Source organism: Gossypium hirsutum, chromosome A11 (assembly GCF_007990345.1).
Source record: "Gossypium hirsutum isolate 1008001.06 chromosome A11, Gossypium_hirsutum_v2.1, whole genome shotgun sequence".
NCBI classification, from domain to species: Eukaryota; Viridiplantae; Streptophyta; class Magnoliopsida; order Malvales; family Malvaceae; genus Gossypium; species Gossypium hirsutum.
In genome coordinates this window covers 109,733,593-109,760,097 of record NC_053434.1, presented here as the reverse complement: position 1 = coordinate 109,760,097, position 26,505 = coordinate 109,733,593, and the positions used below count along the sequence as shown (strand labels likewise).

General features: G+C 33.9%; 1 protein-coding gene across 5 annotated transcripts; it reads right to left on the bottom strand.

Moving 5' to 3' along the window:
- Nucleotides 1-19,738: 19,738 nt before the first annotated feature.
- On the bottom strand, nucleotides 19,739-22,535 carry LOC107888704 (nascent polypeptide-associated complex subunit beta). 5 transcript variants are annotated; one of them, XM_016812883.2, is made up of 6 exons: nucleotides 22,342-22,535; nucleotides 21,589-21,656; nucleotides 20,562-20,710; nucleotides 20,402-20,458; nucleotides 20,200-20,238; nucleotides 19,739-20,125 (listed from the first exon to the last, which is right to left on the bottom strand). In XM_016812883.2, the coding sequence occupies exons 2-6, from the start codon at nucleotides 21,654-21,656 to the stop codon at nucleotides 19,944-19,946; spliced, it is 495 nt and encodes a 164-aa protein (XP_016668372.1). In that variant the 5' UTR covers nucleotides 22,342-22,535; the 3' UTR covers nucleotides 19,739-19,943. The 5 variants fall into 5 exon arrangements, with proteins under 5 accessions (XP_016668372.1, XP_016668379.1, XP_040937638.1 ...); XM_016812890.2 differs by having other exon boundaries at nucleotides 19,739-20,119; XM_041081704.1 differs by lacking the exon at nucleotides 22,342-22,535 and adding an exon at nucleotides 22,308-22,338.
- Nucleotides 22,536-26,505: the final 3,970 nt, after the last annotated feature.

Below are 26,505 nucleotides of genomic sequence, written 5' to 3'. Positions count from 1 at the left end.
CTCCCAAGTTACTTGCTCTCTGGGCACAACAGAAGTCAACGTATTCCACCAATAGTAGGCAGAATCACGTAGCAAGGAGATAGTACACTTTAGGCACTAATCCGGTGTGCAAGATAGCTCGTCGAGTATCCAAATAGTGTTGTCCAACCAAAATTCAGCTTGCTCGGCATCATCGCTGTCCGTAGCTTTAAATTCAGTAGCCCCATGCTTTCGGATTCTGTCAACTAGGGGCTTATTTGACCTTATTTGGTCAGCTACCGGAGGTATTGTAGGTGCGGGGGTGGCATTAGTCGGGAATGGAGGTTGTGGAACAGCGTTATTAGTTCGAATGTATTGGTTGAACCAATCATTCATCACGCTATAGAAAGCTTGTCTAGCTTCATCATTCGGATTACTAGCAATAGGTTGAGAGTCTGCCGGAGCTGTCCCTTGTGCGGGTGCAGGCGCTACACTCTCAAGATCATCAGCTACCGCTCGGTCGGGATCGGGATCCATTACTATAATAAACACATTTTCAATTGTCAGAAATCACCACACTATCAAATAATCACATAATGGCATGTATAGCTAGACCCAAACGTATTACGGTAGTCCTAGAATCGACTAAACCGTAGCTCTGATACCAATAAAATTGTAACACCCCGTACCCGAGACCGTTGCCGGAGTCAGACACGAGGGGTTAACAGACTTAATTCACTTATTTGCACAGTCCATTTTAAATTTCCAGACGAGCAGGCTAACTGCGTCACTGTCACCTTAAAAATCATATCTCGAGTTCCAAAACTCGAAAACCAGTTTCGAAAATTTTTCCTAAGACTAGACTCATATATACATCTACAAATTTTTTCTAGAATTTTTGGTCGATCAAATTAGTACAGTTTATTAGTTAAAGTATCCCCTGTTACAGGGTTCGACTATTCTGACCTTCATGCATTACGACTTGGATATCTCCCTGTACAGGGCTTAAATACTTATGCAGTTTGTTTCTAATGAAACTAGACTCAAAAAGGAATCTATACATATATGGCATGACTTCTAATTATCTCTGGTTAATTTATAATGAATTTCCAAAGTCAGATCAGGGGATCCAGAAATCGCTCTGGCCCTGTTCCACGAAAACTTAAATATCTCTTAAAATCCGACTCATATGACCGTTTCGTTTCTTCCATATGAAAGTAGATTCATCAAGGTTAGATTACATAATTTATTCACTATTTAAATCCATTCCTACTATTTTTAGTAATTTTTCAAATTCACACCACTGCTACTATCAGCATCTGCCTTTAGGGTAGACTTTACCTATTATATAGTTTCCATGATTTAACTAACCCTTTAGCATATATAGCACAAAATATGATTGTGATTAACCATTCCAATGGCCAATCATTGCCAAGCATATCCACACCTCTCAATAACCATATACATACAAGATGATTATAACATTATGCTCAAAATATGTATATAAGCCATTTTCGCATGGCTATCCAAATTTGTACAATACCGAAAGGTACATGACCAACATCAAAAGGGGTAGTCCTATACATGCCATTTCAAAGTTCAACCAAAAGTGTACCAAAAGGGGTTTTGATAGTGTGGACGACTTCAACTTCGACAATCCCGAGTCCGATAGCTGACGAACCAAAATCTATAAAACAGAGATTCAAAGAAACGGAGTAAGCATTAAATGCTTAGTAAGTTTTGAGCCATGAAATTAGACACAACTAAAGCGTAGCATTCATATGGCTAAACGGATAATTTCATATGCACAAATTCTCAATATCATACTTACTTCACATTACCAACCCTTATATTCATACACAAAAGATCAACTTAGCCAAAGGTCGGTAGCTCATTTATCGACTGAGCGAATACTATTTGTAAGGGATTAACTAATTCAATGCATATATGAAACATACCTCATCGCTGGGATTTTACGAGCGTATTAATTGAAACTATTACCGCAAGGTCGCTCATTCCCAAGCCAAGTACCTTCGGGATTTAACCGGATATAGCTACTTGCTCGAATGCCTTCGGGACATAGCCCGGATATAGTAACTCACACCAATGCCTTCGGGACTTAGCCCGGATATAGTAACTCGGACAAATGCCTTCGGGACTTAGCCCGGATATAGTAACTCGCACAAATGCCTTCGGGACTTAGCCCGGATATAGTAACTCGCACAAATGCCTTCGGGACTTAGCCCGGATATAGTAACTCGCACAAATGCCTTCGGGACATAGCCCGGAACTAGTCACTAGCGCAAATGCCTTCGGGACTTAGCCCGGTTATCATCCAAATATTCATGCACATATCAATAAATCATGACACATCCATATTTCATTTTCATAATTAGAGTTCAAACACTAGTCACGTATTAAGCAATCCCATTTTCGGCTCACTAGCCACATACAAACAGCATGGTTTAGTTTGCTTTATGACACGATCTCTATGCACATACGGCTACCCGTCATACGTATAGACTAATTAACTCAACATATACTTCAAGTAGGATCATCATATCACCGTATATTTGTTATGCTCATACGTCATGACTTAATCAAATCGTAAACTAAGTCTCGTTACTCGAAAACTTACCTCGGATGTTGTCGAACGATTTCGATGGCTATTCGACCACTTTTTCCTTCCCTTTATCGGATTTAGTTCCCCTTTGCTCTTGAGCTTAATTTAACAAATAAATTGATTTAATCATTTGAGCATCGAAAAGAGGAACTCAAGGCACTTAGCCCATATATATATATACATTAGACATTAAAGTCACATACATATGAAATCATGAATCAACTCAACATATTAACCCACACTTCCTTTTAGCCAATTGTCTAAGCCAAGATAAAAGCATCAATAAGCTTGCCTCTAACCGAATACATGCAACACTAATCTTCTTCCTATGGCCGAATATGCATGTCTATGTTGAGGCTGATTATATGCTTAATACTTCCTACAAGTATGGTTACTTGTATTGATTATATATCATCTTATTTCAAGTTCAAAACTCGGCTAATACGCATATATACACTAGTAATCAAATACTAACATTTTGCACTTCACCTTACTACTATTTCACATCTACTTTCTACCATGGCCGAATGCATCAAGACACCATACCATTCAATTTTGGTCATGGGTTACACAAAGAACTTAATGTCTAACTCAAAAATGCCAAAAAAGAAAATCCAAGAGTCATCAATCGCCATCACATGTATCATTACAAAGCTTCACACTTAGCATGCAAATGACATCAACACAAATTCACCTTAGCCGAAACTTAACTCATCTTCATGCCTCGTCACCACAACATCAAACATCAACCAAGGAGACAACACCCATGGCCGAATATCATCTCCATCTTATAGCAAAGATTTAAACCATGGGCTAGGTAAAACTCAAACTAACAACTAAAAACATGCATGAATCTCATGGACAACATCAAACATACCTTAGTCTAGCAAACCACTATAGCCGATTTTCTCCAAGCTCTTTCCCTTCCTTTCTTTCCTCTATTCGGCCAAAGATGTTCAAGAATGAACACTTTTTTTTTGTTTTCTTTCTTCAATTCACGGCAATGGGAGGGGAACATGGATGAGACAATTTTTTTTTCATCACTCCTCCCTTTGCATTATTATTTTATTACCCATACTCCTTATTTTATTTTTTCCTAACATAAATCACTAACATAACATGTTTATGACATGTTTTGCCCATAACATTTTGTCCTCCTTCCTTGTCATGGCCGGCCACTACTAAATTAAGGGGGAAATTGACATGCAAGTCCACCCTTTTATTACATGCACTATTAGATCCTTATAGATTAACCTATCACATTTCAAAAGTGTCACACATAAGTCCTATTAGCTGAATTCACATGCAATCGACTAAATCGAAGCTTAAAACTTTCACACATTCATATTCACATATTTTAGACAATAAATATCATATTCAAATAATTTGGTGACTCGGTTTAGCGGTTCTGAAACCACTTTCCGACTAGGGTCACTTTAGGGCTGTCACAGTAACAATAACTCTCGATCCCAAAATAACCCATATAGTAACACTTATAATGCAGGTTGGAGGAACCACCCCAATTTCTCATGGGAAGGCCAAGGAAATTAGTGACCACCTCCAGGCTACCAACAGCCACCCTATCTACAGGAAAAGAAGCCAAAAGAGATGCTCACAAAGTTTATCTCAGTATCAGAAACCCACTTTTAGAATACCAAAACTACACTTATAAATCAACAAGCGTCAATCTAAGGGCTCGAGACTCAAATAGGTCAGATTTCTAAACTAATCTCTGAATGACCACAATGTATCATGCCAAGAAATACTGAACCTAACCCAAGGGAGCAGCTCAATGCAATTAATGTTCAAAATGAAGAAGGAGTCGTTGAGCATGAGCCAGAACCGAGGCAAGAAACAGTGGTAAGCAAAGGTAAAGGTGAGGTAGATTATAATAAAAACAAACCAGTGACTGTCGAATATAAACCTCGTGTGCCATACCCCAACACAACAAGGAAAGACCACTCAGATGAATAATTTGGTAAATTTCTTAAACTCTTAAAAAAATTACATATTAACTTACCGTTTATTGAAGCTCTATCGCAGATGCCAAACCAGTGAAATTTTTAAAAGAGCTTTTAGCAAATAAGAGAAAGTTGGATGAGGCATTGCATGTGGAGCTGAACGCAGTTTGCTCGGCTATTCTCTAAAATAAACTACCCAACAAACTAAAAGATCCAGGGAGTTTTACGATTCCTTGCTTAATTGGTAGTTTAGATGTTAATAATGCATTAGCTGACCTAGGGGCTAGTATCAACGTCATGCCTTACAAAATGTTTAAGCAACTAGGTCTCGGGAAACCCAAACAAACTAAGATGAGTATTCAATTAGCAGATAAAATTGTAAGATTCCGTAGGGGTGTTATTGAAGATGTGCTAGTTAGAATCGATAAATTTATATTTCCCCTTGACTTTATAGAAGAGGATAGCAACACTCCTTTAATTCTAGGAAGGCCATTTTTAGCAACTGCTAAAATGATCATTGATGTAGGCACAGGTGAACTTACACTCCGGGTGGGAGACGAAACAATCACCCTTCAAGTTCGCAATTCTGGCAACACATCAGAAGTTGAAGGTGATCGTTTAAACCATTCTACTAAAACTAACAATATGGTGCAACCTACTTTGCAGGAATTGAGTCTGAAGGAAGCATATGAGTCATTCTCAAGCAATAGTAGAGGACCTACTCACGAGGAACGAAGACTGCAAATAAAAGAGCTTGATGAATGGTGAACACATAAACCAAGAACACACGATAAACTAAAACTGCGCCAAAACGAGCTCGATACCTTTCCAATTCAACATAAAGTTGGCGATAAAGTCTTATTAGATGCCGTAGATCCTCACATTGTCACTGCCAGAACGGATGAAGAAATCCCTCTTACGGTACTTAGTATTTTTCCATTCAGTACGGTAGAGGTGAGTCACCCTAAGTTCAGCACTTTTAAGGTGAACAACACCCGTTTAAAACCCTATTTTGATGAGATTGATAGCAGGAATGAGGAGTATGAACTCCTCGAACCACCATGACCATTCAATGGAAAGGTAAGTCAAGCTTAGACTATAAATAAACGCTTCTCAGGAGGCAACCCGAGCACTCATTGTATCAACTTCTTTAAAATTTAGTCTTCAACACTTGACTTACTAACGGAGCACTTGAATACAAGCTTTCCACAGAGACACGGCCAACAACACGGGCGTGCTTATGGCCCTGTGAAAACAGGGAAAAGATATCCCCAAATATGGGCTACGAGAAAATGTCACGGCCGTGCGACATGGCTGTGGTCGAGCTTGCCAAAACAACACGGGCGTGTGACACGCCCATGAAGAAGAACCATGGTTGAAACTGAGAACACGCCCGTGTCTAACACCCGTGGTCGAACCTATCAAATTACCACGGGCGTGGGGCTTGCCTATACGGGCGTGGGATGAATTTCAGACGTGCCCAAATAGAAAAAATATGAAAAACACGGGTAAAAATTAAGGAACACGGGCGTGTGCCCTGGCCGTGTGGCCCAAAATCTATGAATACGCTGCACTATTCACTTTCTTCCTTATTCAAAAACCCTAACCCTAGCCGATGCAAGACCACACAGCCTCCCTGCCACGCCCGTGCGCCGCTTCTTACTCTATTTTTTTCGCTCAATCTCTCTCCCTCAGCGTTGTTTACTCCTTTCACTTCTATTTTACTTATTTCTAATGCTTATTATCAACATGATCTTCATTTCTTTTGAACTATTTTTCATTTTGCTCATTATTCTATCATTTAATTTGTATTCTTAGGTTAGTTATCATACATTTCTTGTTAAATTAAGTTCTTAGGAAAACCCCATACCCATGACATTACTATGCTTATTCTCATGCTATTACTATGCTAATGTCTATCATTTAATTTGCATTCTTAGGTTAGTTATCATACATTCCGTGTTAAATCAAGATTAGGAAAACCCCATACCCATGACATTACTATTTTCATTCTCATGGTTATTTTGGTTGAGTTTGCTTCATATTAGTAATTTTGGGTGAAATAGTTAGTTCAAATTCATGACTTTTTACTTTTTCAAATTCATTTACATACTATTTCTATTTTTTTTATATTACAGGTTTATAATTTCGTCTTCATGAGGAAAGAACGCCGCCGTCCCTGCTTCGAAGAAGAGGAAAGGAGCGTCATCTTCTGTGGGTCCAACCGCGAAAATTCGTCACCCCTTCCTACAGTTCCCCCGTGGGCCCCAAGAAGAACTTTTCCAAATACTTCGGGCTCGACCTTTAATTGCAGGCCGCTGCATCGACTGGGTTACTGTAGAACAAGTTCAGTTGGCTGATGCAATTCGAGCCCTCCTAACCACTGACCCTTGGGAGCTATTCTTTGGGATCATCGAGCCAACATACCTCGAGCTCACAATGGAACTATGCTCAACATTCTATCTTCAGACCATAATGACGAACTACGATGATCCCGGCACAGTCCAATTTCGCCTAGGTAGATTAATCCGCCAGCTAAGCATCCCAGAGTTCGATGCTGCACTGGGCTTATATACGGAGGAGTTCAAGGAGGAGAATGATTTAGACACTCTCACTCGCCACATATACTTCTCCCCCTCGAAGTGCTGGCACACTTTGGCCCCTGGTGCGGCCTCCTACAATCCTAGCCGCTCCAAGGCATCAGTTCTCCCACCTTCCCTGAGGTACCTACACGCCATTTTGGCACACGATTACAGGAAGGCGAGAGAGCACTAGCATCGTCAACACTCACGACACCTACTTTTTATGGTGTATGCCACACGGGCATGTCATCGACCTTTCCTATTTCATCGCCTCGCAATTCAGCACCAGACGGAGCCATATAGGAAGGGGGTCATCTCCATTGGCCCTTATGTGACGTGATTGGCTTGACACTTCAGGCTCCTTGACACCGCGGCCTGAGAATCATCCTTGACCCTCATTGGCCAGATGTCTCCATAAGGCGTCTCGAGCATGCTAAGCATGAGGATGATCGAGAAGCGACGAGGAACCTACCCTTTTCAATATCGTCTCGCCCAATCTACCAAGGAGGAGGCCTACGAGGACATTTCTGGTAATGTCCCTTCACAGCACGAGGACCCACCGACTCAGCCACCACCACTTTCTCGTCCAGTTCATGCGACGGCTCCATATTCTGACATCTCTGAGCACCTCACCTGATTCGAGCAGTAGTGTTTTCAACGATTTAACAATATTGATGCTACTCTACAACAGATTTGTCAGCACCTCCACATCTTATTGCCAGTCCCACCTCGCGAACCATTCAGCGATGAAGATGTTTAAAAACATTTATTTATTATTTTATGTTTTTTTATTAAAACTACTTTTTATTTTTATTAGATTTTAGAATTTCATATTTAATTATCACATTTGGTTATTTCTTTACGAGTAATTATTCTTCCTAATATCCCCTAAAAGTTCCTGATCTTATCACAGTTAAATAGAGCTCTTAAGCTCATCATCGCATAGGAACTAAGTACTCCACCGGGAAAGGTTCTCCAAGACTGCCATGTCCTGATCGACCACAACCATAGCTACCACTAGATATAATATTCTTTTGGCGCAGGACTTATGGACTAATGAACCTCCACGACCGCCGGAGGATCCTCCTCGACTCTCGAACCGATTACTCTCCAAAACTCTAGTTCGAGGAATTTATCATACAGGAAGTTTCACTTCTCTCCCTATCTTATTTTTATATTCTAAAATATCTATCTTAGTACATTGAGGGCAATGTACATCTTAAGTGTGGGGGGCATTCATTTCATTATCAGAAAAATCCCTGAATGATCACCTTGTTCTCTTGAAAAACTCTCATATCATATTTAGGATAAATTTTAATTGATTTATGATTTTGATTGATATATATTAAATTAAAACATAGGGATTTATGGATTGATTGTTTAAACTTTAAGACATTAGAGAATCAAGCATGATAAGTTGATTTTTAAAAATTTAAAATTATAGGTTATTGCCCCAAGTCTAAGTATTACTTTGAATTGGAATTCACGAGTCTAAACATCAAAAAGTCATAATTTTTGTGAGATTTTTGAGCCTTTTGACCATCTATTAACTCTTTCATGCTCACTTTTATTATTGCTTTAAGTGCATCAGTATTGAACTGTTATTCTAGAACTTGCTTGATTATGCATGTCGAGACCACACCATTTGATCTGATATGTCAAAATGATTAAGGCACTTAGGAATAACCCAATCATGACATGAAAAGCCTACCTCCACGTTTAACCCTTAGTAAACCCTTTTGAACCTAACAAGCCATTCCTTGTATTAACCTCAATATTAACCCTTAACCCATTATCGTTGAAATCCCCTACATTAATTTGATCTCTATTTTTGTCGATATTTGAGTTGAAGAAATTGCTTAGCTATGTCTTGTTTGTAATAAGTTAGCCTATGTTATTTAACTTGTTCTTTAAAAGAAAAAAAAACAAACAAACTATGTATACACATTAGTAATTCCATACTCTGAAAAGAAGCTCTGTTGTACGCAAGTGATATTAACTCTTTTTCTAGTTAGTCAATTTTTCAATTCAATCTCAATTCTAACCCTTTCTTTCAGCTTGTGGCCACTCCCCCTAACCAAGCCTCGTTACAACCCTCTAAGAACCTTTTGATTGATGTATCATCTTAAATTTATAGTGGTGGAGATTTGATTTTCATGCAAGCCTATGGTAATGACTTTTCATTATTGACTATTGAGTGCTTCATTCAATGTCCTTAAACACCTCGAGTGATTTGAGTGAATCTTTAGTGAAGATGTGAAACTTTGTGATATTTGACTCAAGGGTAATTACTCAGATGTGGGGAGACACCTATGTTTCCATAATTAAATACTCAACTTAGAATGTTTGAAACTTTTATGTTTTTTTAGTTGAATTCTCAATGTATAATTACCTACGGATTGAGAAGAATTTATTTTGATTATGAGTTGAGGATTTTGTTGAGGACAAGCAAATGCTTAAGTGTGGGGGTATTTGATAAACTGTAATTTATACATATTTTTACCCCATGTTTAATGCATTTTATGGATGATTTCCTATTAGAATTAGTGAATTCGATGCTCTTAATGCTTTAATTTCATGTTTTATACTTAGGAGAGCATAGGAGAGCGAAAGGAACGAGAACCGGGCCAAAAATGGAGAAAATGGCCAAAGTATGAACTCAACAAGGCCTGGACTTCCTCACACGGGCAGCCCACACGGCTGTGTCAATCTGGCAGAATCGAAGCACAACTCACACGGGTATAACACACGCCTGTGCCATTCTAACAGGCTCAAACAGGGCCTAAAATATTAGCACACGGGCGTATACCACGGGCGTGTCCCTGCCGAGTCCAAATTGAGTCTAATTCGAAAAAGGCCACTTTTGAGGGCTCATAGGCATTCCAAAGCCTATGAATACACCCTAGAAGAGGAGAAAAGGGGACACACAAAATAGGGAGTAAGGAATTACTCCACGGAAGCCGATTGATTCATCTTAGAAGCCGGATTCATCATTAAGACTGAAGATCTCTCCTCAATTCCCCTTCAGGAGTTTTGGGTTTTCTTTATGTTTTGTATTCTTTATTATTCTGAGATGTTTTCTTATTTAGTTATGAACTAAATTCCCTAAATACCTAAGGGGAATGAAACCTAAGACGAATCTTGTTATTATTTTCTGAATTGTATGATAAATATTTAACTTGTTCTTAATTATGTGTTATTAATTCATGTTTTGATATCCCATGATACTGACTCAAGATAAGCTCTTATTCAGAGGAGGAATAGACCTTGTCTAAGAGTACATTTTTCATAATTAAGCGGAGTTGATTGTGCGCCTAGACATAGGGTGATAAGATTTTACCGGATTGGGGTGAAACCTAATAAGGGGATCCATAGATCGAGTTAATGCAACCCTAGGGTGTTAATTAGAGAAAGGTCTCAATTATTCAATCTAGGGATTAGATGTTATTAGTCTTGAATAGGGATAATAACATAACTTAGGGATCTCTATGGAACAAGTTAAATGAATAAATCATCCGATTCAGAACCAGAATAACAAGTACATTCTAGGTGGATTTTTCCTTAGGTATTGTCTTAATTCAATCGATTTTCCCAAAAGAAATTCCCTAATTCTATTCTCTGTGAGTTCTTAGTTTAGATAATTAGTTAGTTAAAACAAAACCCCATTATTCTTAGGCTAGATAATAAAAAGAAAGTCATTACTAGTGCTTTTAGTTCCTTTGGGTTCGACATTCCGGTGTTGCTAAAACTATACTACTGTTCGATAGGTACACTTACCTACATCGCGATAATAGTTAGTTTCAAGAACGATTAATTACAAATAGTTAAAACCTATCACGAAATAACGCGATCACTAGGTCAAGTACCAGTACCGTTAATAGCATTTATGTTTCAAAAATTAGTTTAAAAACACAAGTATCGATACCAATTTAAGTGTCGATGCCATTTTGGAATTCTGCCAGTTTCAATTTTAAAATGAACCAATTTTTTTATCTATACCTTCAAAAAGTATTGATACTTATGTAGGTATCGATACCAGTTTGGCATTCTGTTAGTTTGATAAAAACTATTCAAATGGTCATGTATCGATACTTATGCCAGGGTACCAATACTTTCTTACTGAAATAGTCAAAATTTTCCTTTTCCAAAACCATTTCATGCGCAAACATAATAGCCTTAAAATGGTGTCTTAGGACACCTCAAAACCTAACAATAACTCATACATTCTAGCATAGAACATAACATTTCATTCTCAATTATAAGTTAATCACTTCATAACCAAAACATACACTAAAGCAATCATTTATCAAATCCTAATGACAACCTAACCAATATGCCACAAATTGGCACCATTTCACAAACAAAACATGACCAATGTCATTTCTCAAGGTATATACATTCAATTCCATATCAAACATACCATGAAAATTAAACATTAACCATTTCATTTATTTCTTCCAACTAAACACAATACCACATAAACTAAATGTTAACCACTTACTAGAGCACATTTTAACAAATTCAAACATACATAGACAACTTAAATTTTAAAATGACATCCTTAGTTACATGTCAATTTATACAAGAAGTGGAGCACAAACTTTAAGGATTCTGGGGATCTCGGTTGGATGCAAAAGTGAAACTTGAAATGTAGTTATAAACCTATCCTGCACAAAAAAAGTGAATTACACGATGAATAGATACTTCAACGTATTTCCTCTTTAATTTGAGATAGCATAGAGAAATAAGTTTAATCTATATTTACTTGAATTACTGTTAAAATTCATGTCATTATGTTTCAAACATGAATTCATCACCTGGTTATACACTTCCCTATTTAAGAACATCATTTTGTATTATTCTACTGATAAAATTCTGAACTCGTAAGCTCATTTCAACTTATTTCAAATCTGTCATCCCGGATTGCCCCACAACAATGACCTACCACCCCGAATTGCCCAACAACGATGTTTTACCATCCTAGATTTCCTGGCAACGATGATCTCTTAGTTCATTTATGTCATCTTGGGTTGCCTAATGACAATGACCTATCACCTCGGATTGCTCGGAGACGATGACTTACCATCTCGAATTGCCCGACAATGATAGTTTATCAAATTTAGCCCACTGGCACATCGATCACCTTTGCCTCTTATCGTATGGCTAAAAGTCAATATGTGAAATCTCAATTAATATACTCAATATGCTTCTGTACAATTTCATACCAAATACCAAATATAATTCAATCTCATAATTATAAATCTATTCATTTTGGTACCTATCTTGGTATTCAATTTCTAATGTTCCAAATCCTTTCAATTCACCACAAAAGTTTACTATAACAATGAACAATGTATAATATCGTGAAAAAATAGAAATTAAATAAGTGTTAAACCGTAGAAACACTTATAAAAACTTGAGTTACTCATCATCGGTTCTTGCTTTCCCCTTTCCTTTTGAGGCTCTTATGTCGTCTTTAGCTACGAATATTAATAAAATAATGCATAACATTAATTTCTAGCTCAATTCATAATCATTCACAAATTCACACAGATTTTTCAATTTATTCAATTTAGTCCCGAAAACTGAAATCAGCATACATTTTAAATTAAAACTCCAAATTTCAATCCGTTTTCACTCTAGTCCATTAGGGATCTCCTATGTAACATCCCGAAATAGGGCCTAGTAAGAATAGTGGTTTTGGGACCACAAATTCGACATCAAAATATTTATTTTATGATTATTATTAGACCTAAAATATGAGTATATGCATGTGTTAAAGTTTCATAAAGAAATTCTGAGCATAAGATGTCCAATTGGAAATGAGGGACCAAATTGAATAAATTGCAAAACTTTCTTTCTAGAAGAAATTCGTATGAAATTGCTTTAGGTTATGAATTAGAAGGTCTTGGAGAGCAATTTGCCTAAATTCTAAATTTTTGGACAAAAATGGGCTTGCATGGATGAAATTTAAAAGAAAGGGCATAAGGGCATTTTGGTCATTTGTCATTTTAATGAATTAAAATGGGAAAAATCAAGCCAAAATCAGCCATTTTCTTCTCCATGGCTGCCGAAAATTGAAGAGACACCATAGCTAGGGTTTTCAACATTTTCAAGCTTAATAGTAAGTGCTCCCATGCCCCGTTTTTAACATTCTTTGTATTTTTGAAATCCCGGTAGCTTGATCTCTCCATTTCTACCCAAATTTCATGCTAGGGTTCATGTTTAAAAATTTACCCATGCATGATTTGCTTGTATTTTGATAGATTATGGAGGAATATGAAAGATTAATGTGTGTTAAACATCTTTTTCTAGTTGATTTTCATAAGAAATCCTTATAGGGACCATTTTGCAAAAGATGTAAATGTGTGGTAGAAATGAGAAAATAATGGATAATATTGGCTATCATAAGAGAGAAAAATGTTCGGCTAGGCTTGGGTGAGAAAGTAATTGCTTGTGTTTCATTATACGAACCTAGGGACTAAATCGTAAAAATGTGAAAGGTTAGGGACAAAATGATCATTTGGACCAGGGGTAGATATTAAACTCAAAATGTATAATGTGGGGTATTCATGGGTTAATTTTGCTGATATAGACCCCGAGGAATAAATTCCAGAGGTCGATCGTGGTAAACGCAAGGTTTTAGAATAACCGAAACACATTTTCGAGAAGAGTACCAGGTAAGTTCAGATAACCTAAAGTAAACCCCTAATATGCATAATTGTATGATTTGTGAAGGTACGATGATTGCATTTATTATTGGCATGCGTTATTATAGAAATGCACATTTGATGATAACATGTGACAAATGTCCCGGTTGAGATTGAAAAAGGGAATTCAATGGACAAACCCTCTTTGACATGTGAACTGAGATCCTGTATCTGTTGCAGTAGGATTTAGCCCGGACGGGTAATCCGTGATCTCAAGTATGAAAAGGATCTAGCCCGAACGAGTGTTCCTTGAATGATTAAGCCTCTCGAAGAATATGTGTGCACTATGGATTTAGCCCGGACGGGTAATCCAATTAGGGTCTAAATTTAGTCTGGACTGGTAATTCAGATCCGAGCTCATTAAGGGTGTTCGTCACTATAAGGGATTTAGCCTGGACTGGTAATCCCGACATCACCTTACGAGTTCATGATATGAGGAATTTAGCCTGGACTAGTAATTCCTCCATGAAATGTGAGGTTCACGGAAGTGCATATATGTAAAATGATCATTCGTGAGAATTGACGGATACTGGGTATTCCATCGAGATTTCCTAGAAACTCAACGGGGTTAATATGATGTATGCTAACAAGATGATAAATGATGAACTCATCTATATAAATTACATGATGTTTTGTTAAGTGACTAACTCATTGATTGAGTGCATGTGATACGAAATCATTTTATAATAGATGATTCCATGATTTAAATATGGATGTATGCAAATTACTCGGTAAGTTTACTTTCCGATTATTCGAGCTTACTAAGCATGTAAATGCTTACCCCTCTCTTTTTCCCTGTTTCACAAAGCTCGAGGACTCGAAAGGATTGGAAGACAGTTGGAGAAGCAACACACTATCAACTAGCCAAGCTTAGGTATAAGGACACTTTTACTTTGGTAATGGCATGTATAGAATTTTGAGTATTTTGTTATATGTGTCATTTGATTTTCCAAATGGAGGCATGTACAAATATATTTAACTCTTTGAATATAGCCATGAAAGTTGGCTTAATTTAAGTAGGCTATGACCTACGATTTTATGCATGGTTTTATTTACAAACGATGGGTTGCTATCAATTGGCAATGAGTCTCTTGAACGAGCCAATTTCGGATGGATTAATGCAGCAGGGGAACCCATAAACACTAAATGGGAAATAACCTATCATGTATAAAACCAATGATATGAGGTTTCCATACAATGAGTTTTATTAAGATAATTTACAAGTGTAAAATTGTGTTTTCTCTCAAACTAAGAAATTTCTAAGCATAAGAGGTAAAAAGGGGTGACTAAAGGATTGGAAAATGGCCTATTAAGGTCCACATGGTTAGACGCACGGGCGTGTGTCTAGGCCGTGTGAAACACACGGTCCATCCCCATGGGCGTGTGGTATGACCGTGTGTCCCCTGCACCTAAAATTTTAAGCTAAATTAGCACACGGATAGGACACACGAGCGTGTGTCTTGGTCGTGTTAATTTAACAAAATGCTCAAGTTTTGAACACGGTGTGAGTCCACGGGCGTGTGCCCTGGTTGTGCCTAAATGTCAGTGTTGCCCACGAGTTAAAGGCATGGACGTGCCCCAAGTCACACGGGCGTGTGAGTCCACACGGCCCACCTGCACGGGCGAGTGCCCCTTTTTGCTAAGGAAAATGTTCTGAAGAGCCCAAGGGAAATCGAACGAGCCCGAATTTGTCCCGCGTTGCCTTCTGATATGTTATAGGTTTCGAAGGCCTATATAAGGGCGAGAGATTCATGATTGAAAGGTTTTAAATATGATTGAAAGGTTTTAAATTTAAATGAAATTTTGTGACCTGAGTTCGTGTACCGAAAGTGTAAAATCCTGGTAATGCCTCGAGCCCTGTCCGGAGTTGGATACAGGTTAGGGGTGTTACGTCCTATTTCTCATTTCTACATCAAATTTTATAGTTTATGCATTTTAGTCCCTATTGTACAAAACTATAAATTAACTTCACAATTTAGATATTTTTCATCTCTAAGCTTAAAATCTATCAATTTAATACTTAAAACTTCAATAATCCATCAACGGTGACTTTCTAAAACTTTAACAGTTTCAGAAATTAACACACGGGATCAGCTAGATTGGGCTTCCGGGATTTCAAAAACATAAAAATTACAAGCACTAACCAATTGAAGACTTAAACTTTGAAACCCCTTTGGTCAAATGTTCTTTCTTTTCTTCTCCTAGCTTCGGTTTTGCATATAAAAGATAGAGAAATGTGTTTGTTTATTTTCCACTTGCTCTCTACTATTATGTTTTATCAATTATGTTTTTTTTTTATTTTATAACCTATACATATATTTTAGTCATTACCGTCCACTTTAAATTTCAATGTGGTATAACTACCACATTGGTCCTTAATCTAAGTTTCCAATTAAAAATCTATAGTAACTTAACTTTTACCACTTTTACAATTTAGTTTTTGTACCTTAATTAAATACAAATTCAACAAAAATGGCTATCCAAAATTCAATTCATTTATAAAGTAACTCCATAAATATTTAATAAAAATATTTACAGTCTAAGTTTACGGAAATGGGGTCCTGAAACGGATTTTCCAACACCATTGACTTTTGGGTCGTTACAAATTCCCTATGAGAAGTTTAAGATTAATAGCTAGGTTTCACAAAGGTAAATTCTACTAGACTTTCCAAGACCTTCCGTCGCCTTTTTGGGCAATTCTTGTGCTCAAATCATAGATCTATGAGTCCTCTTCGCAACAATTTTTTAATCACAATATTTACAATCCTGCAACCCAAGACATTGTCATTTCCATAAATGAGTGCAGTTTCCTAGGAGCAATTTGAGATTAATCGCAAATAAACTTCTCCTACTTGTGAAAGCGGGTCATAACCCATCTAGGTACTATATTATCAATGATTTATTGTTCTTAATTATCCAAGTTGATTCTCAATGTATTAAAATTTTTAAAGTTCTATAGCGTGCACCTTCAATGCTTTTACAACAATTTGATGGTAACCCATTCTTCCTTATCTTTTTCATTCTCTCTAAAAGTTTTATGTAAATTATTTAAGGTTCTAATGAACCTGAATATCCATTTGTCTAAGTTCATCTTTGACTTATATTTTTAGTATGTATATTTTTCAATATTCTTAAAATTTAAAAATTTATATTTTCATAATTTTATAATTTAAAATAATTTTATAATATTTTGAACCAAGACAAATGGTTATCCAAATTTAAATGAATCTAAACATCCATTTGTTCAGATTTAGTTTGATCAAGTTCGTTTTAATCGTCAGTGCAATCAATGTCAATCAATGACAATTAGTATTGATCAACAATCAAGTAATTAATCAATAGCCACATCAAAGATGATATAGAAAAAAAAAACCAATCATGTGTCACATTCTCATAGGTTGAGTATACCACCGATTTTTTTAAACACTAACTTCTTAAATAAAAAATTATAACTGAATAATAGTTTAGGTGAAAAATGGGACAAAAAATTAGGGTAAGGTATAGATACGGTTACTAAACCATTGTTCGCGTTCCATTTTGGTCACTAAACTTTTAATTTTTTCAATTTACTCACCAAATTATTTGAAATCAATTTTTTGGTCATCAAATGTTAACCGCCATTTAAAATTTGATGGAAATGCTAACATGGGCTTCTTTAATTAGTCTAATAACAAATTTAGTCCTCAATGTTTACAAAATTTGTCATTTTAGTTTAAATTCTAAAAAATTCAATAAATTTAGTCCTTAACATCTATAAAAAGAAATTTTTTATTTTTTAAAATGTGGTAAATTTAAAAAATAACTGACACCCAAGCCTCTATTTGTCCAGTCTTCATCTGTAATAACATGTTGATTCGCCAAAAACTCAACAACCAATCTCTTTATCCCCAATCTATCCTTCGCTTCTTCATGCACTTCTCTTCTGTGCTGGCCCATTTGACCCGACGTGCGCACATTAGCCGACTATGACAGGCAAGTTCAGAAAGCCGACCAAAACAGATATATGAAAACAGTAGGCTAACTCGTTAAAACCTTATCTTTATCACCAATATGAAATCCTCTCTCTCGATCCTTGACCCTTAGGTTCAAACCTTATCTCATCTAGACAAAGACCTTACGCACAAGCACATATTCGATTTGTTCATTGCATGTCTTTGCAATATTAAAAGGATTGAGGAGTTGCTATGTGTGGTTCAAACTATGATGAGAAACGGTGGGTTGAACTCCACCACCTTTCATTCAATTGTGAATGTGTTGATGGAGAAGAAGATGGAGGAGGTGTGGCTGGTGGTAGATTTGATTTTAATTGTCGAAATTTCACTGGACGCGACAACATATAATATTTTTTAGGGTAATTTACAAAAATAGTCACTTTTGTTTGTCCCAGGTTACATTTTGGTCACTTATGTTTGAAATGTTACGTTTTAGTCACTTATGTTATTATTTTGTTACGAAGTGATCACTCTACCGTCAAGTTCTGTTATCTCTCTAATGGCAATCCTACGTGGCAGTCCAACTAGATTTTAGGTGCGAACTTGGATTTCTAGATGAAAATAGATTTTTAATTAAAAAAATTAATTAATTAAAATTTTTAAACCTAAACCTTAACTAAAAAAACTGTTCATCTCATCTTTTTTATTTTTCTTTCGTCTCTTCTTTTTTCAATGATTTTTTTTTCATTTGACTGGAAAAATTATTATTAAGTTCAAAATAGTTGAAATCAAATTGACTGCTTCATAAAGATGGATTCAATGGAAGGTTCAGGTATGTCTTCTTTGCATTCCTCTATCTCTTTTATTCAATATTGAAAAACAAAAGAATAGATTTTTTATTGTTTAATAAAAACCCTAAATTAAAATTTTTGAAGGCATTCAAGTGGATTACCAAAAAATCTAAGAAATTGTTTTTTAATTTCAAGAATTTTAATTTAGGGATTTCATTAAACAATAAAAAATTCAATCTTTTATTTTTCAGTATTGAATAAAAGAAATAGAGGAATGCAAAGAAGAAATACCTTAACCCTCCATTGAATCCACTTTTATGTAGAGGTCAATTTAATTTCAACTATTTTGATCTTAATAATAGTTTTTCAGTCAAATAAAAAAAACCATTGAAAAAAAGAAGAGACGGAAGAAAAATAAAAAATAGGAGATGAACAGTTTTTTTAGTTAAGGTTTAGGTTTAAAAATTTTAATTAATCAATTTTTTTAATTAAAAATCTATTTTCATCCCATTTAGAAATCCAAGTTGGCACCTAAGATCTAGTTGGACTGCCACATAGGATTACCGTTAGAGAGATAACGGAACTTAATGGTAGAGTGATCACTTCGTAACAAAATAATAACATAAGTGACTAAAATGTAACATTTCAAACATAAGTGACTAAAATGTAACCTGGGGCAAACAAAAGTGACTATTTTTATAGATTACCCTAGTTTTTATTAATGGCGTACTATTAAGAGTGTAAGTTGATAAAGGTGAGCACAATGGAGAAATAGGGGTTTAGTGTTGGATTTTTATTTTTAATTTACAAAAATATTAAATATTATAGTCATTTTGTAATTGTTGAGGGTTAAATTTATTAAACATTTTAGAATTTGAATTAAAATGAAAAATTTTATAAACATTGAAGGCTAAATTTGTTAATTTTTTTTATATTTAAGATCAAATTAATAAAACGTATAAACATTAGAAGATTAAATTTATTATTAGACCAATAAAAAAAACCACTTCAATTTTCCTCAACTTTCAGTAACAAATTTTAAAAATTTTGATTTTGAATAATTTAGTGAATAAATAAAACATATTAAAAATTCAATTACTAAAATAGAATCCAGGCAATAATTTAGTGACAATTTCTGTACTTTACATAAAAAATTAAGTAACAATGTGAGATACCGAATATAATTCGGAAGTCAAATAATGACATAAGCCATTAGCATTTGAAGATCATTATAATAGGAATTCTACCCCCGGGGGGAGGGCTTACTTTACCGAACCAAATGCACCAAAAACAACAAAAGTGTACATATGAAAATAAAACAACCGTTATTCATAAAAAAATATATAACAGAAAAATTAAGACAAACACTAATGTTCTCTAAAAACACTATATAACAGCTTCGCCTTCTTCTGCTGCAGCTTCAAAGGTCTCACCAGGTACAAGATCTGGTACCTCCTCATCCTCCTCTTCTTGAGTGGTGGTTACACCAGTACCAATACCGGTAGCAGCAGGTGCCTGCTTCTGGAATTGCTCTGCCAATTTTCTTAAGTTGTCCAAATTATCTGGCCCTACATCAAGTTTTAGAACAAGGGTCAACAGCTGCCAATATCAATTTACAATCACAAAAAAGGAGTGTACATACCCAACTGGTTGATGATTCCAGGGAGAATATCCTGCAATTCTGGAATATGGGAAAAACACAGGTCAGATAGACCAACAAAGCTAAAAATCAGCAGAAATGTCTTTAATGGCTTTCGAGTTAAAAATAACAAATCTTCAAAGGGTAAATAGCAATAAGATTATATCAACTATGAGAGGCTTTAAAGTTGAGAGATGCAGCATACTCTTTGTCTGAGGAGAACCACTAACAACCCAGGTGTTGGCAGCGATAGAAGCTTGAACTGATATAAAGACAGACCATCACAAAGCTAGTTTATTATGCAATGTGAAACCTTTGAGAAAAGTATAGGTAATAAGTCCACTACAATAGAAGTCTATATCTACCTTTTGGATTAAGAAACTGGATAACAGCGTCATCCTTGAATATGTTGACTTCCTCAATTGCAGGAATCGCATTCACTCCTATTCTCTTGAGGGTGCTCTGTAACCGTTTGTCATCAGTCGTAGTTGTCTTGTGGACAGCCTTTTTCTTCCTGTTATTAACATAAATCAAAATAACAAAATAATAACTAATATGCAAACTACATATTAGAGGCATCAAAATCAAATATTAGAATATGGGAAAATTTAAAAGTTTTAGGACACGACAATGAGAAATTGTAAAATTGATACTTCTCAATCAAATATTAACACGCAAATGATTTTTGAAAATTTCTAAAATCAATTTATAATAAAAAAAACTTTGAACCTTGAAAAAGACTCATTAAACCCAAGGCTCAAAACCTTAAAGCATCATATCCCAGGTTATCGAAGGGGAACTTTTTTGTACTTGAGATGTATCGCACAATTAGGCGTCCATTTGGATCTCATTTAGAAGGCAACTCAGGTGAGATGGTGGAGGTTTCTTCCGAAGGCAGATTCAAATGGACCCTAGAAAAGTATAATTGAGATAGAATATCTTCACATAAAGAATAAAAAAAGTTCACTATATTCTCTATGACTAAACTGTGAAATGCTGGATTGAGCTGAGCATCCACATTTATGCAATTTGAAGTAGTATCTCTGAAGCCAAGACAGCAATGTCTTCTCTGAGTCTAAATTTTTATATCGATATTAGCAATGACATAAAAATGCATCATGGACTCAACAACCAGTTAACCTTTGGCCCAAACCAGTCAATGCTGGATCACACTGATCTAAATCGCTGAAGATTCTCTTCTTCTCCATCAAATCACATCATTAAATTTAATGCAATGCCAGTTATTCTTGTACAATCCCAGACAGGGTTCATTGCACATGCCGTGCAAGGCTTGGTCTCCACTCCGAAAACTCCTACTTCTGAACATTCCCAAGACAAACCTAAACATAATATAGCTAGCCTATCCAGGGAAATTTCAAACCAAGAACATACCTTCTCATGCTACCCTTCCCACCAGTGCGGACTGCACCAGCCATTTTCTGGAGCCTCTCCACATTCATCTGCCCAAAGAAGTAAACAGCGCAAATCAATAAAAAAGGTATATGATAAATCGAGACCCAAGATACACGCAACCAAAACAAAGATAAAACCATAAGCGTTAAAACAAACAAAACACACACACATACACATACACATACACATACACATACACATACACTACAAATAAAGCATGTGAAACAATCATGCACTATACAACCGGCAAGGAAACACAAAAGAAATAAAGTATCTGAGCAAAATAAATAAATAAACTCCTAACTCGCGCCTTATCAACGCATCAGAGAAAAAAGGTAAAAAGCCCTTTACTCACTATCTTGTCGAAAAAGGGGAAACCACGGGGGGGAATTTGCGAAAGTAAAAACAGGGAATGCAAAATCAAATATAATAACAATATAAACTTGATATAAGTCTCCCTAATTTACCTACTGTAATTGTATTTATGTGTTAAAAGCATAAAGCATAAGCTAAGCTAGATATCAAAAGAAACATAAACTGAGGTAGCTGAAAGCAGTGACAAGCAGAGGCCTTTCTACAGTTAATAATTTCCCCAAAATATACGAATAAAAAGAATCATCCAAAACCAAAACAATCTAAAGAGAAGAAATCAGCCATTGATTGAAATTAAAATGACAGAAACAGAAGAAAGCAAATACCAATGATAAAAGAGAAACAGAGAATGAAGTGTACCTTAACAATGCGTATTAGATTGCAGTACTAAGAGGAGAGAATGTTAAGCAAGGGAATCCAGAGAACTTTTTCTTCTTTGGATAAATATAATATTTTTTCAGTAAGTAAAGAGGGGTTTTTCTATTTTAATTACTTTACACGAGAAGTAATTTTTCTTTTTGGGCAAAAATAGTGGTATATGGCACTTCAAAAAAAAATTGAGTTTAGTCACTTTAGATTGTTTATAAAAACTATAAAAATAGTCACTTATATATGATTTAAATTACATTTTAGCCACCAAACTTTAGTTTGTTACAAAATGATCACTAAAGGATAAATCATCTTAGACAAAAATTTTAGGTTCAATTCCACATATAGTCCTTCTACTTTTTCTTTTTGAGAAATTTAATTCTATTTCTTTTCTTTTTTTTATTTTATTCTTTTTATTTTCCTCCACTTTTTCTTTACAAAAGATAGATTTGAGAAGCAAATGAGATAAATTTAGTTTGTTGATTGATGTTATTTTATTTTAACCCATACATAATTTATAGTAAATTACTTGAGCTCAATCAATAAAATTAAACCCAATTAAAATTTCTAAAAATTAAAACCCAAAATAAAATTTAATTCATCTAAAAATTAAAATTTTAAACGAATTAAAAGCATACACATATTATACACAGAAAAATATATTGTTCTCTTCTCACATTTTACCAATTCCTATTATCTGGTCCTTTCTTTTTTTTGGTTCCACTTCTGTCTTAAGTCTCATCTTTTACAAAGTAACTCAACCCTTGCAATTAGTTGTAAGTTTTTTTGCTCACTGGTGACGAGCAAGTTGACAACCGAAGTCGGAGAAAGTTGAAGGTGATCAGATGTTACCGACTTGTGTTTGGTTAACTAGTTCTATTCAAGCTTATTTAAGTTAGGTAGTTGAAAAAGCAAGAATGAGAGAGCACAATAAGTAAAATTTCATGATCTGATTTAGGTTTTATTTTTAATTTGTTTAAATTTTAAATTTTTAGATGAATTAAATTTGTTTTGAGTTTTAATTTTTAAAAATTGCATTTGGGTTTAATTTTATTGATAGGGTTTGAATAATTTACTATAATTCATGTAAAGCTTAAAATACAATGTCCTTTGTTTCTCAAATCTTTCTTAAAAAAAAGGGAAAATAAAGAAATAAAAGGAAAAAGAAAAAATTGTAATTGAGCTCCTCAAAAAGAAAAATTATAGGGATTGGATGTACAATTTAGCTTAATTTTTTTGTCTAAAATGATTATTTAACGTGGCAGTTAAGGCTCAATGACCAGGATGTTGCAAATCGATAATGACAAATTAAAGTTTAATGACCAAATCGTAATTTCAACTATACCTAAGTGACTATTTATATATTTTGCCCTTTTTATAGCTCATGGCTATTTTATGGTCCGTTCCAACAATGTTATCTCTAAGTTTTAAACTTACATCTTTCTATAAGAGTACAATCTATCTTATCACTACACTTAACAAATGTTGATCCCTTAAAAATAATTTTGGTATGTAGGTTGGTTTTGTCAATTAAACACATGATGGGGCAAAATCGTATCCTATATAACGCACTTTTCCTTTCCAAATGGTTAAATACTTGTGTCTTTCATTCATGCTATCCAAGTTTGAATCTTATCTCAAGTTTCTTTTTAATTCATGTTGCTTTCAAGTTTCTTTGTTTTTATTTTAATTAATATTTTTTATTTATATAGATAAAATAATAAATATGTAATTATATAATTAAAATATTATATACATATATATATATGGTTAATTATACTTTGTTTCCAAATAATCACTAATTTTTTTATATCTTTTCCTTTATATATAATCTTTTACAGATAAATATTTTTTTCTACTTACATTGTGGGTATGGTAAATTCTAATATTATAAAATTAATTTATTATCTCAAATATCATTATCTTTTATATGGGAATTATTTCAATAAATATACAGAAATATATAATACTAAAATTTATCACGCCCATGACATGGATTGAAAAATAAAAATTTCACATGTAAAATTTATATTTACTAAAAATAATTATATTTAAAATAATTATTTGATTTTATAATATTATAATTTATCATACCTACAAAATAAATGAAAAAAAATTATATTTGAAATGAGTATTTCAAATATCTTTATTTTTATATGTGAAATATTTTAAATAATTATTTTATTTTATAATATTAAAATCTACCATAATTACATTGTAGATAGAAAAAATAAATATTTGACATATAAAAAATATATAAAAAAATTATATCAAAATTAGTTGATATTTTTAAAAAATAAAAGACATTTGACATAATGGTTTACATCAAAATATTTTTTTATATAATTATATTTTTATTATTCCGCCTATATAAATAAATAAATTATTAATTAAAAAATAAATAAAAATAAAATAACCTTGAAAACAACATATTTATTAATTAAAATTTTAAAAAGACACTTGAAAGCAACATAAATTAAAAAGAAAACACAAAAGCTTTGGGTCATATAAATGAAAAACAAAAGCATTTAATCATTTAGCTAAAAATATAGATATGTTAAGAAAAAACGTATTTTGTATAAAGTGTTTTTCAAAAACACATCTTATAAAATATGTTTTTACTGGGCTAATCTCCTAATTTTTTTTAAAAATAATGGTATGTACCATTAATTTTATCTAATGAAGAGATCAAAAAATTTAAGTTGAAAGCACATCAAAATACCTCTTATTAAGAAGAACTCAACCAAAAAACACTAAAAATAATCATTTAAAACATGCAAATCTTAACTCAAACTTACCATTCATAACCATGAATCATTGAAAAACATTTTGGAAAGATTTTGAGATTTCCATAACATATCTAAAATAAGTTTAACAAACAGTGATTTGCTAGATCAAAACCAAAACAACAAAGAGAGTATGCATAGACAAAGGTTCATACAAAACCAAAGTTAAAGTCAATTAAATGAGCCTCTAACTCAACAATTTAATATTTCAAAATACTTATGACATATGAAACTCATATTATATATATATATATATTAATTTCATATTCTAAAAGATGTTGTAATAATGAGATGACTCGTACTTAAACTAGACTTCAAAAAATTAAATAAAAGTTCTACGTGTAAAGATAATAATACTTAAACATAAAAATATTAGTAAATTCAATTGAAATTCATCATACTTATCTTACCTAAAGGGAAACACACCAACAAAAATATATACATTTCAACGATAAATATGTAATAATAAGAGTGTAAACATGACAAGGTTAAATGGTAATAAACACAACTAGTATAAAAGAATTCTCATAATTTCAAAGAACATAATAATAACATGCTCATTTGTTCATAACACAAGATTATTAACATATTTTACTTTCAAATTCAGAATAGTGGCATATTTACAAGAGAGTTACAAAGGTTACATGTACCATAACCATATGTCATTTTTATTAGTAAGTTATTATCAGAGTTATAAAATTTAATCCAATATAACATTAGTAAAACAAGACTTGGATATACAAGTTTTTATCGAAACACACCAAAATAAAAAATAACTTGTGAGAGCATTCTGATCAAACACACCATAAAAATAATAGCACAATACATGCAACCATCCAAACACATTGAGAGAATCTTCGAAGAGATAATATATATTCAATGATCTACATAATATGCCCAACCGAGGGATGACACAACAGAACTCTATTTACACACCAAACCTATACTGAAATTAGCATATATGGTGCAACCTCTGTTTTCAAGGTCTAGGGATCAAATAGAATTCCCCGCCAGTGCAGACTTCTAAAGGCACTGTGCAGTTACTGAATTGGTTGCTAAACTTGAAATTTTCTTATGTCAAGTTTCAAAGTTGAGTCTTCGTTGTCCATTCGCAATACTTGGGTTCACTATTGTTTGCCATGACAAAAGTCACCTTAAAAGGACTATCACTTGGTGTGTGAACATTTAAAATTTTAAAGTGTTTCATAATTCATATTATAATTTATTTAATACAAATATTTCAGAAAAAAATTTGAATAATGTCAGTAAATAGATTTTTTTTTAAAGAGCATGAGATATTCATTTATTGTTTTTAACTTTTATCTAGATTTTTTCAAAACAATATATAATATTATACCAATAAAATTAA

What these genes read in the sequence shown, in the direction of transcription:
- LOC107888704 (XM_016812883.2), bottom strand. Translation starts at nt 21,656, where the DNA reads ATGAATGTGGAGAGGCTCCAGAAAATGGCTGGTGCAGTCCGCACTGGT. An exon ending in GGGAAGGGTAGCATGAGAAG is followed by an intron (nt 20,711 to 21,588) that starts GTATGTTCTTGG and finishes TGTTAATAACAG; the next exon opens with GAAGAAAAAGGCTGTCCACA. An exon ending in TGGAATCATCAACCAGTTGG is followed by an intron (nt 20,126 to 20,199) that starts GTATGTACACTC and finishes AACTTGATGTAG; the next exon opens with GGCCAGATAATTTGGACAAC.